The sequence below is a fragment of the Lacerta agilis genome, chromosome 4, assembly GCF_009819535.1.
Source record: "Lacerta agilis isolate rLacAgi1 chromosome 4, rLacAgi1.pri, whole genome shotgun sequence".
In the NCBI taxonomy this organism is placed as follows: Eukaryota; Metazoa; Chordata; class Lepidosauria; order Squamata; family Lacertidae; genus Lacerta; species Lacerta agilis.
The window spans coordinates 45,651,843-45,664,821 of record NC_046315.1 but is presented as its reverse complement, the minus strand read 5'-3'; the positions used below and the strand labels follow the sequence as shown (position 1 = coordinate 45,664,821).

Here is a 12,979-nt window from a genome sequence, read left to right as displayed (position 1 = left end):
AGTAGTAAATAAATATGTCCTGGAACTATTTCCTGGAAGGACATTAGGTTAAACATTTGAATTCTTAGTCTGACATTTGGGCTCACCTACGTTCAAAATGGAAGTGAAACATATGGAAGACCTAGGAGTTTAATAAAGGTTTTCACTTACTGGTTGCTCCTTTTTTGGCTCCAAGACAACCCATTCAATGTCAAGTAGTCCTTCATCTCCTGCTGCAAGAGTAAACTGGCAGAGCAAAGTAACTTTCTCTCCTAGAGCTTTGGTTACCATCGTCTGTTCAGTTGATGTTATTGTTACGCCCTCAGTGAGATCTAGAAGCAAACCAAAATTTTAACACCTTAAAAGTTAAAAGAGGTATGAAAATATATTGTATGTACAACTTAAATAGGAATAGCTTCTCTCTCTTTTAGACATCTAAATAAACCACGTGACTTGGAACCAACTATTGAAAACCTCTTGCATTTCTATATATTACAAGGAAAAAAGAACACACTGATTACATTAGCTGTTTGCCCTTAGGGACTAAAACATTACTCATATCTTTTGAAGAATTTTTTATGTTAAATAGATGTTGCATGCATTTTTCATTACTCTGCTATACTTAAAGGCCAGCACAACACTGTACAGGCTAAAGCAAGTAGGACTGAATTCTACAACCACAGTACCTGCGTAACAATGATGTAACAGTATACTATCTACCTCCTTTTATCACAGCAAAAGTAGTTTCCATTTTACAATAATGGTTTACAATCTAAGAGACGTGCTATAAAATCAAGGGACGAGGAAGGCAAAGTTGAGCACTTTCGTTGCAATAACTTCACGGAGTCATTCTGAGCATCCACAAATCTCTGTCTGTGTTATTAACTACACCCCCCCCCCCACGAAAATGGGGGCGGGGCGGGCGTAAGTTGGTAACGTCAAACGTTGAGACTCCCATGTATCCAAATTCAGACAATAATCTAGCATTGACACATTGGCCCAATTCACATGGTAAACCAGTTATGTGGCCATGCTGTATTGCACTGCTATTTGCACTTCAATTCATCCCCTGCTGGAAATGAAACAAGCCACAGTCTGGCTTGTCATCATGTGCAAACACGGGCTTATCATTAGTTTCTCCCCTGAAAACAAACCTAGCTTAGGGGGGGGGAACCACAAGCTCATGTTTTCATTCATGAAAAGGCGAGATCTTGGCTTGTTTCTTTTACAGCACAGCAGGAACAGGGGAGGAGTGAAGTGTGGACTTTTGGGCAGTGGTACATGCAGCTTCTTCACATTAAACCATCATTTCTTTTAACTATGGCTTGATATAATGTGAGAAACAGGCCACTGTTTTTTATAGAATCAGGAAACGTTTACATCATTCCTCCTATTTTTCACAAAAGTTATAAAATTATAAGTGTAGTACTATCAACATATGACTGCCATTTCTCAGTGAATTCATGTGGCACTTCTCAGGGCGTTATCACACGTAAAATCTACAGCCAGATCATGGAAGTTCCATTTTCAGACAAAGACAGCTTAATTTTAAACAACTGTGTAGTTTAACGTTTTCATAAAATCCCAAATGAGTTTTCAGATCTAATGCTTTTGGCAGCCTTTTCTGCTTCATCTCCTCCTGGAACATCAGCATAATCCTCAGTTGCATGCTATACTCAGAAGGACAATAAATTTCTGACACACACATTTAGGCAAGCAAATGATCACAACATCTGCATAATGGCCAAAGAATTTTTTCAGAGGTAGTTAAGTAAAGACCAAGAGAAATGTTTGCACAAATTTGAGAATCCTAAATAAGACTATACGTTTTCAACTCTCAAAAAAACAACTGAAAAGTAGTTTTCAAAATTATTCCGTATAAATGGTGAGGTGTGTTCTGCAATGCTTAAAAAAGAAACAAACTTGTTCCTATACTGTTGTTGTTTTTGCTACCAATTAGATTTTTATGGCTGATTTCTACTGTTTTAACATTAACATCCAAGTAACAAAGGATAAGGAATGGTTCAAAGTCACACAAGAATTGCTATACAGTACCACCATACAGTACTATAGTTATTAAATGCCATTAATTCATAACATATGCTGTGACATATAGATTTATATTCAAAACAGGTTTTTGTTTGTCCAATACTGTTTTCTACACAAGTATGACAAAATAGAAAATAATAGATATTGCCAGAAATATCTGGGACAAAAGCCCTTTATATAAATATAGAAATCTTACTCCCCTCCCCTCAAATTTATCCAACATGCAATTATTCCATAATATTTTGGTGGTAAAAAGGTAAAGGGACCCCTGACCATCAGGTCCAGTCGTGTCCAACTCTGGGGTTGCGCCGCTCATCTCGCTCTATAGGCCGAGGGAGCCGGTGTTTGTCTGCAGACAGTTTTTCCGGGTATGTGGCCAACATGACTGTTAAGTACTCAGCTAGGATAAGAGGCAGAGGCAGTGTTGGTTCCAAATGTCCTTTATTATTAACAACGGAACTAGAACTCAAGAACAACCCATGCTGCGTGTGAGCCTGCCCGAGCCAGACTGACTCGCTGCCGCCTCAAAACTGTGTTCAAAGAAAAGAGTGCTTAGTTAGCTTGTTTCTGATAGGAGTGTTTGCCCACCTAGCTTGTCTGTAATTGGCTAGGTCGCGCCAGGAGGCGGACCCTGTAAGGTGGTTGAACAGCTCAGCGCACGGAAACGCAGTTTACCTTCCCGCTGGAGCGGTCCCTATTTATCTACTTGCACTTTGATGTGCTTTCAAACTGCTAGGTGGGCAGGAGCTGGGACTGAGCAACGGGAGCTCACCCCGTGGCAGGGATTCGAACTGCCGACCTTCTGATCAGCAAGCCCTAGACTCTGTGGTTTAACCCACAGCGCCACCTGGGTCCCTTTGGTGGTACTTTGGTGCTATTCTCATTCTCTCAGGACAGTTCACATGAACTTTCACATGTATGGAAGTGTGGGTTTTCTGTAGACAGAATGTGTTACTTAGACATGGAATGTAATCTTGCAGTTCTAAAGCTCCCTCCTGCAATGTTTGAGCTGAACAGGATGCACATCTTAAAAAGATGCAAGCCCGAACACCAAATCCATTTTCTTGGTTTTGTGCCACAGCTGTGGTGCCGCTCATGCTTATAATGCAACGATCAATACGCCCCTGCTGCAGATGCACTAGGGTCACAATGAAGAATTTACCAGGCTATGTTTTCAGTCTACATGATTTACTGAAGTGTCACATGAACACCAGTGTAGGAAAATTTTCAAGTTAAGTGATGCATTAACTTCCCCTATAGACTTCATCTTCCTAGTGTTGCAGCAATAGAACTGCTGGCACAATTGCAAAGCTAAGCAGGGTCATGTATGTTTTCAACTTGAATGGAGAACCACATGTTAAGATTCCTGCACTGCAGGGGGTTGGACTAAATGACTCTCAGGGTCCCTTCTAACTCTATAATTCTATGATTCTAATAACGATATACGAAACAGTCTTCACCAACCTAGTGCCCTCCAGAATTTTGGACTACAGCTCTCAGTACCCCAGACAGTGCAGTTATGTTGGCTGGGGCTGATGGATCTGTAGTCCAAAACAACTGGAGGGCACCACACTGGGTTAGATATATGAGCAGACCAGGTAGACATGAAAAAGCATACCACCACAAACATGAGCTTTCACACTAGTTTCCTTCATGTAAAATTAGGGTGCTACTTAATTACTAAAAAGTAAAATATTTAGAGAACCACATTCTAATACAGGCAACGGCCAATTTGCATGGAGGTTGCATTCCAAGCCAATGCATCAACGGCAGAGCACACATAAGCCCACCCCACCCCCTTTTCCAGCTCGCCATGATGTACACATGCACAGACATGCATCAGATGGTTGTTGCCTGTAATTAACTCAAACTCATATTCTACACTACAAATGTCTATTTCTTTTCTTAAGCTAGCATGGACAGAACCAAACTGTGTTGTCTTCAGCCTCTTCATATATCTTTAAAGTCAATAAAGAAATAAACAAATCAAACACATAATTAAAACTGAAATATCATGTATAAGTTTTGGGAGGAATCAAACGTTGTACGAGAAGACTTGCTTATGCAACGAGACTTCAACTTACGCATCTCCCTCTTGCAACCCAATGGGCATCTCCAAAATCTGCTTCAGAGAGCGCACATTTACCCCAGCAACCTTCCAATGCAGATATTGAAGACCCTGCTACAGGGCGGAGGCAAGGAAAGTCATACCCTACTGCATAAGCTGTTCTCTGTTTTGCTTGAAAACATACATCAGGGACTATACATTGTTTGATAAAGTCCTTACCTGTACAGTCCTCACATTAAATTATGTCATAACTAATACTTTTTACCAAGTTACTTCACAGAACAGCTTTAATGTTTTCTGTAGTTGAACACATAACACTCCTGGTTCTCATAAAAAAATAAAACTATAAATATATAAATAAAAATATATCGTCATTATTAAGAACTAGTGTGTTCACAGCATTTGCTGAACAAATTCAGAATCTAATTAAATTAAAAGTTAACCAAACATTTCTCCTAGCAACAAACAGTTGATGGCCTTGGTCTACTGAGACACATTTATCAAATTCAGAAAACATTTGTATTCTTTCAGCTGCAGTAAAAGAAAGCACCAGCCAGTCAGTCTTGTGGTCAAAAGAATTATCAATAGAATGAGGGAGCTTGTGGCTTCAGCGTTATTTGTTATCTCACCAGTTGCTGACATGTGTGGCAATGCATGTTTGCCAACTAGACTGTTTGGTGCAACACTCTGGCCCCTGCACACTAACTTCACATTCTCTTGCGGTTCTAGGGTTTAGTTTGTGCTGCAGTGCATGGAATTTGACATCTTACTTGTAACACAACATGTTCCAGGACTTGAGAACAGTGTGACTGATGCTTTGCCCCCCTGGGCCATTTTTTGTCTCGCCCCTGGAATGTCAGGGCCTTTCCTGAGTTTTGGTGTGTAGAGCTCGGCAATATGCCGTCCAAAACAAATTTGAAGCTCATATCATGGTGCTGACAAGTCTTGCATCAAGGTGAAGGAGTTCACTGCTTGAAACAGTACTTTGCTGGTCCTCTTGGGGTACATTTGAAAAGGTACATTGCTGTGTGTCAATTGAAAAAGAAAAGTCTGTCTCATCTCCTGTTAGGACACTTACAAATTGGGAGTGACTGTAAGTTGTCCGGAAGGAATAGAGGACTCTGATATTCACAAGGTTTCTCTGGATTGTGGGAAAAGTAATGTCTCCTTCATGAAAAAAACTTGCACCCTACTGAAAGACATGCAGTCTACAGCACAACCTATGTCAAAGTTTTTGATAAAGTTTATCACCAAAAACTCTTGAATAACTAACAAAAAGAAGTGCTACTTTACACTATGCATAGTACAACTATGGAATTCACTCCTACAAGATGAGGTGGTGACCACCAACTAAAAGAGTATTCATGGATGTTTGGGTGATCTGTAGCTACTAATCATGACTTCAAGGATAAGCAGTCCTCTGAAAAATGGTTGCTAGGAATCATGAGTGCTATTGTGCTCATTTTCAGGCTTGTGAACAGACACAATGAGAACAGGCAGCTAGACTAGAGGGACCTTTGGTCTGATATAGCAGGGCTTTTACGCATTTTCATATGCCGCACTATGTGGAGCTGCCCTTGAAATGATTGCAGCTAGTGCATAAGGAAGGCAACTGCTGGAGGTCTAATAGGCCTAACAACTTGGGGCCGTGGAAGGACAGTGTTGGGAGACCTGCACTGTCTGCCTTTTCTTATGGAGCCCTATTAAAAGTGATGGTTTTGACATATAAAAAAGCCCTGAACAGCTTAGGACCTAATTACTTGAGTGAATGTGTTTCCCATACTGTACTGCTGGTGCTTTGAGAATCAACTGGAGGAACCCCCTTTTTCTGTAATCTGCAAATCTAGGAGTTGACAGGGGCTTTCTCAGAAATGACAGCTCTATTACAGAACATCCTCCATCCTGGGCTTTGACTGCCACTGATATCATCTGACTGTAGGCACCAGCTTAAAACATCCTTTCACTAAGCTTTTAAAGGTCTGAGTATTTTTGAAGATACTGGCCAGCACTGTAGAATGGATAAATGGAGTGGGTTTTTCCCAAAAATGAAATTGATACTTTACATTATGAAGTAACCTGGGATCTTCGATGGATGATTAGATATAATATACTTCTGTATGACCATGCTTTTATTTCCATCCCTTCTTGGCTAGAAAAGTAAATATAGTAGCCAAACAGAATCCAGGCAACTATTGTGCCACTTGGGAGAGACGAAGATGTTTCTAAGGCAACTCTCTTAACAGCAGTTCCCAAGGACATTTGACACCTCTATGAGGAGGAGGATTGCATTGCAGTTATGTTAAATATAGGTACAGCTCCCAGAGAGTCTCTGTATTTGTTAAGCAACCTGACAGGTAAAGAGAAGATTTTTGTTTGTTTGTTTGTTTAGCTGCAAATGTAAACTTCTGCAGATGAGCAAAACTTATATTGAAATCCTAGGTACTCACACTTTTCAGCAGAATAGTAAAAAACAAAGGCCCAATTGTGGAAGTGCTTGGAAGAGGAGGAGGAGGAGGAGGAGGAGGAGGAGGAGGAGGAGGAGGAGGAGGAGAATAATCATTATTAATGCTAAGAGACAGCTTTCCCAAGCAGCCTCTTTTTGTGGTTGGAGGTTTGAGGGGAGGTTTTGGTCTCAGATTGCGGTTTTGTTATTTTCACCTTTGTTTTGGGGCCAGCCAAGAGCAGCCAGGTGAGAGGGAAGGAGGAAGGGACTCAGAGAGATGGGAAGGAGTACAGTATAAAGAGTGGCATCCGCATGAAGGGGGGGGAACCCCTACACTAGAATTAAGTGGGCAAGACTGGGAGGGGAGAGCCAAGCCAAACCTACAGCAGAGGTCGGGAAGTTCTCCTCCTAGTAGCCTTCTGCAACGCACCTGGAAACAGCTCCAGACTGTGTGCTGCCAATGCCTCCTGTCCACACTCCCCTCCCTCCTCAGCTGACCTACCTTCCCAGTTCAGGAGGTATCACCTCCATTGGGATGTATGCCCTCCCCCATTGTCCCCTCCTGCTGCTTGCTGCACTCGGCCGCAACAGACGGCACCCTGGCCGAGCATGCAGGTAGTTCAAAACACTATTTTTTTTTTTCTTTTTAAGAAAATCCTTTTTTAAAGGGTAGCCAGGGGGAAAAAGCCTTTAAGCAGCAATAATACCTCATTGTCAGTCCCCCTGCTACCCTCCCCACTCGTGCAAACATAATAGCACTTGGCTTCACCGTCTGGGGACTAAAGCCAAAGGCAGGCAAGCAGACACCCCCATCCCTCCCCACACACTCTACCTCTAACCAGCATGCCTGGCTAACACAGGAAAAAACGAAAGTTGGGAGAAGCCAACAGACACCACAGTCTCCCACACCTCTAGAGATTGGCTGCCCAGTGCCGCCTAGATAACACTACCTAGAAAGTGGTTAGCAATGAAAGAGCAGAACCACATGGTAGCTAGTTAACATCCTACCCACATCTTTGGAAAACCAGTAAACATCTGCTGGGCTGGGCATTTGCAGTGAGAATGGTAGGAAGCAGAAAGCTCATGCACCTCCTTCCATCTCCACACCACTGCAACTGCCAATCCTGTCACTGCTTTGATGTTACAAGGAAACACAGAATTAAGACCACCACATTTCCCTTTGTAATATATAATTACTTCCAGAGACCTCCAGAGACTATTATTAAGGGAAATGAAAGGAAGTTTCTAAAACATAGAACACTCAATTAAATTTTTGTTTTCTAATCCTGGAGAGAAGACAAACTCTAAAACAAAATATTGCAGCCTCTTTTTGTTAGTTTAGACACGTAAGGCTAGAACAAAATTCAAAAACTAATAAAACATTTAGCTATCAGATACTTAGGAAAATGCTATGCCTGCCAGCCAAGAACTGCAAAAATGGGAATTTTAGTATTCTCCCTTAATTAACAAATAATGAAATTAAAAATTAAGAAACAAAGATTGGTGAACCGTTTGTGTACATCTTAATGTTTTTAAAATTATTAATGCTGAGAAATGTGTTTTTTTCTGCCTGAAGAATTGTGTGCACATTTTAGTTTGAATGTCTAGGATTAATCACATGGGCTCAGATCTGATTTGCACTACATTATCTGTACAAGCCCAAAGTTAAGACTGAAAGCCTGAGGACACGGACTGTCTTGTTGGGTTTAACTAAATGATCTGTAAGCTGCTCTGGAAGTCTTAGCTTATGGGCAGGATAAAAATCCTTTAAATAATTAAAGTGAAGCCAGCAATCATTCAACCCAGCAATTCATAACTTTTTAGTCGGCACAATCTGTCTTCACATATATCCTCCCTCCTACAAAAAGAAGGTTCCTTGCCAATCACAACCACCTGTAACTGACAGGTGCTTTGGCCACAAGTGAGCCGCACTGTAGTAGAAGTGTGATGCTCTGCACTTCTTGGGAGACACCCTTTCACCACCAATGAACTCTCCTGTTCATTTTCCGGGCATTGAAATGCTCCAGGGACTCGACTAGTAAGAAGGATGCACAACCAGAATCCGTGCAACATGTGGTTGAGTCATCAACTGTGGAAATCAAAAATCAAATGTAGTTAGGATACTGAGAGCCATTTCATTAAACAGATGTAACAAGGAAAATTACAAAGCCTGCTCCGACTATGTGAACCATTTATTAGGTGTTCCCAATCTAACTTCTTTCTAGATTCTGAACATTAACTTGCCTGCTTGCTACTAGCAACCACCCTCCCACATCTGAAGAGCATCTCTATAAACGTGAACTGTATGGGGAAAAGCTTCATGCGCAAGTCCTACTTTACACCAAGTAACCCACACTGTGGAGAGGCCATATGTGTGCCAAGTATGTGGGGAAAGGTTTCTGTTACAAGGAAAAGCTTGCTGAACGTTGAAGAACCCACACTGGAGTGAGGCCTTATAAATGCTCAGAACGTGGGCAGAACTTCTGTTACAGCACCAGCCTTCAAGCACACCAGAGAACCCAGGTAGGGGAGAGGCCATACGAATGCTCGGACTGTGGCAAGAGGTATACTGTACTTCTCATTCCAACCTTAGTGTGCATCAAAGAATCAACACTAAACAGAAGCCTTTTAAATGCTCAGAATGTGGACAGAGCTTCTTAAAGTGTATTGGAGAAGACACAAAGGAAAATCCACACAATTGCTCAGACTAAGGTCGGGGACATAGTTCTCAATCAAACGTTGTTAGACATCAACTCCTACACACCAAGGAGAGGCCTTATAAATGCTTGGAATGTGGGCTTCCAGTGCAGCACACAGCTTATTGCACACCAGAGAACCCATGAAGTGGAGAGGACATAAGAATGCTCAAAGGCTGCGACAAGGGATTTACTTCTCCATTTGATCTTATTCAACATAAAAGAATGCACACTGAAGTAAGACCTTACAAATGCTCAGAATTTGGCCTTTTAAATGTGTTGCGTGAGGGGGGGGGTTATTGATTAGCTTTTGTTTTTATTATGTATTTTAATGTTGTGATCTGCCCTGTGATCTTCAGATGAATGGCGGTATACAAATTTAATAAATATAAATTAATCAATCAATCCCTGCTTTTCCATTCATGAGACATTAACTACCCCGCCCTTTTCTTCCCAGAAAAGTCTAATGAGAAAAAGCTGTGAGTTCTGTCCCACCTCGGGGTTTTGTAGTAAGTAAAAAAAGAAAGAAAACAAACCACTCCTTTCCCCTCCCCTTATATCCCCAGCTTTAGCTACTATAGGATTTTGCAGCTTTTCTTACTATAGGATTATCAACATTTCCTGTTCCACCACAGAGAATTGGGAGGAAGAAAAGGAGGCATGGATTCACTCCCTTTCCCCATTAGACATTTGCAGGAGTTGGCAGTGGCAGAACCCATTTCTCCATTTGAAAAGTCTAGCAGAAGAGCGAGCAAGCACTTGCTCTTTCAAAAGATATCTGCAAATTTGAAAGGTCTGCCACAGGGAGAAGTCTATGAAGATTACAAACAATAATTTAACTAGTAATCCAAGTTAAAATTTGCAAACCTTCAACTGTACAACACTGTTTTCAATTCTGAAAATTCTTAATTAACAGCCAACAAACTATAAACTAGTGGTCAGTGTTATATGCCTTCATTGTTACAAGAGGAATTATGATGATTAACATTCAGTGCAGCACTTGTTGGGCAACCTAAATTATCTGTGTATGGTATAATTCTGTGACAATTCTGTGACAATTGGGAAATAAATCAATTTCTGAACCATCTATTTGGCATTTGTTGACATCAGACCAAAGTTAAAGTAGTACTGCCTTATAAATGAGATTTTAATCAATCGTTACTTTTATTACCACACAGTAAAAACTGGTGTGTGATTCTAGGCTGCTATTTAATAGTTGAAGCAGTTATTTGATGACTGGGCAGGATTTTTATCATATGAGTAATGTTCCAAAGCATGTATGACATCAACAATAGCATAAAACATTTCAACAGGAAACAAAGGGCTTAAAAGTGTTGAAAAGCTTTTATTTTGCATAGCTTTTAACCCCACAGGTGTTGCATGCACTGAATTCTGATTGTTGCATGCAATTTAATAGCTAGGTTTTGAGAAGAGGAAATAATTACAAGCAATTTCTCAAAATGAGAATTGTCCACTATTACATTACCAGTTCTGTGAAGAAAACCTTCAACAAAGCTTTTATATTTTCAAAGGTATCCAGATTGCAAACTTACGTTTATAATTTAGTTTGTTGTTATTGAAAAGTTACCATACCAAAGATATTTACAACTTGTAGAACACACACAAAACTCCCACCATCCTATGCTCTAGCCCCAATACTTGCTGGGCAAAGCATTTTGCATGGAGCATAACATCTACATCAATTCATTTCCAAAGATGCTCCATCAGTATCTCCAGTTCAATACAAGACGACACACTGGAAGAAAGCCACTTCACTTTTTTATGGATATGACTTCCATTTTAAAACAAACCATCCATAAGTGCACTAATATCTGTGCATTGTGCAACTGCCTCAAGACTGCCAGACTTCCTCATAGACACTCCAGCCAGTCTTGTTCCTCCTGCAGATTTCAGGAACTGAATCTTCTACATACAGCAGTTGTATCAAACCACTAAGAAATACCTAGTCCTGCCCATTTTGTGAATTGTGCCAAAGTAAAAAGACATGCATTTGCCATGCATTATGGATTTATTTCAGTACAGCCGGTAATACAGGTTTTCCTTCCTAGAGATACCAAGGTAAAAAAATCACTGTGATGAAGGCAGCCTTTTAAGTTCACATGTCCAAGCGGGCAAAACAGGCTGAGCCTTTAAGCAAAATAAAATAAAATAAATGTACCTAATCTACATGCAGCTATTAATCCTATTTATTTCAAGTATCCAACTACTAGCTTCCTAATGTGAAGTCACAGAGTCAAATTCTTAAGAGAGGCTTAAAAGTTAATCCTAAACTGAAGAGCACAATAATTTTATTTTATTTTTTTTAAAAAGATCTTCCGTGTCTTTTTCTTTCTTTCTCAGAAACACAGGGGAAGAGAGTAGAAGAAAGGACCACGCTGCTGCCCAGATCACAGATTGCAAGGAGAACTTTGCCCCTCCTCCCTCTCTCCTTTGAGCCCTCCTGGCGCTGCCCACGTTTGGCAAAATCTTTTCTCCTTTTTTTTGCCTTGCACCTTCCAAGGCACAGCCAGTCTGCCGCGTTCGGATTGTGATGGCGGTGCTAGGATCTGGAAGAAACCTTGCTTTTATTTGTTTTGTTAGAGAAGAAGTCATCCCACGCAAAGAACACACACACACACACACAAATTCCGGCTGGCAGCCGAGTCCAGAGGAGGGAGGGCTTCGCTATGGGGCGTGGGGAAAGGAAGGGCGGCGGAGGGACATTCAGCACACACAACAAAGCTTTCGACCTCAACCCGGGTGAATCACCAGAGATAGAGAGAAGAGCTCGGGCCAGCCCAGGTTGAGACCAGTCCGGTTTGAGCGCGCCCTCGCTCCCCACCCCCAACCAAGGAACAAAGCCCACAAAAAAAGGTTTTAAAAAAAGAGAGGAGCTGCACATCACGTTTTAAAACATTATAGTTACGTGGGAAGCCGCCAACAGGCGAAGTACTTCGCGCCAAGCAGAGGCGCTCGTATCTCTCTCTTTTTCATCCAGCCCCTCCACAGTTCCCAAAACATTTTTATTTCAGAAAGTGCGCGCGGGTATCTGTAGGCAATACTCTGGAGCAGCCCAAGCACCGAGTGATCGAGGACCTCCAGCCATATTTCTCGAAAATCAGCCCACACACACGCGCGCTGCCCACCGCGACTCTTTGTTCCCCCACCTCCTCCCGCGGAGACCAGCAGAAGAAGCGCCCGGGAAGCGCGCGCGGAAGGTGCGGGGAAACGCCACAAAGCGGGGCGCAGGGAAAACAGCGCCGGGGAAGCGAAGCGGGGGTGGGGGGGGAAGCGGGGTCTCCTTCCCCTCAGGGCGCCGGCTGCGTCGCCTCTTTTCCTTACCTGCGCACAGAAACAGGAGACTCCACAGCAAGCGAGCCAGCAGCTGCGACTCCATGGCGGGGACAAGCCGGCCGGAGAGCCAGCAGCAGCAGCGGCGGCGACTCTCGAGTAAATTCCCGGCGGACACTCTTCGGCCCGACCCTCGCAAGCCCAGCAGGTGAAGCGGCCGTCACTTCCGCCCGGACTCGGCTCCGCCGCTGCGCTGGCACAAATGGGAGGCTGAGGCGCCGGACTCGCCGCGGAGGACGGGCTTCCCCGCCTGCGCGTCTGACTAGGCTGAGCTCACACACCCACCTACCTTGCAGCCTCCCACCGAGCAAGCAATGCCCGCCGGGCGAGGCAGCGCCGCACACGCCCCTGCGGTCACTTTCAGCGCGCGCGCGCTCTTCTCTCAACAATGGC

At 42.7% G+C, this 12,979-nt stretch overlaps 1 protein-coding gene across 2 annotated transcripts in view; it reads right to left on the bottom strand.

Moving 5' to 3' along the window:
* The window catches only part of CXADR (CXADR Ig-like cell adhesion molecule), a 31,597-nt gene extending 18,818 nt beyond the window's left edge, over positions 1-12,779 (bottom strand). For both annotated transcript variants that reach the window (XM_033146857.1, XM_033146856.1), the window contains exons 1-2: positions 12,578-12,779; positions 151-311 (exon numbers count right to left, since the gene is read on the bottom strand). In XM_033146857.1, the coding sequence (XP_033002748.1) occupies positions 151-311; positions 12,578-12,632 (216 nt within the window). In that variant the 5' untranslated portion in view covers positions 12,633-12,779. The remainder of the gene's footprint in view (positions 1-150; positions 312-12,577) is intronic.
* Between the last annotated feature and the right edge of the window lie 200 nt (positions 12,780-12,979).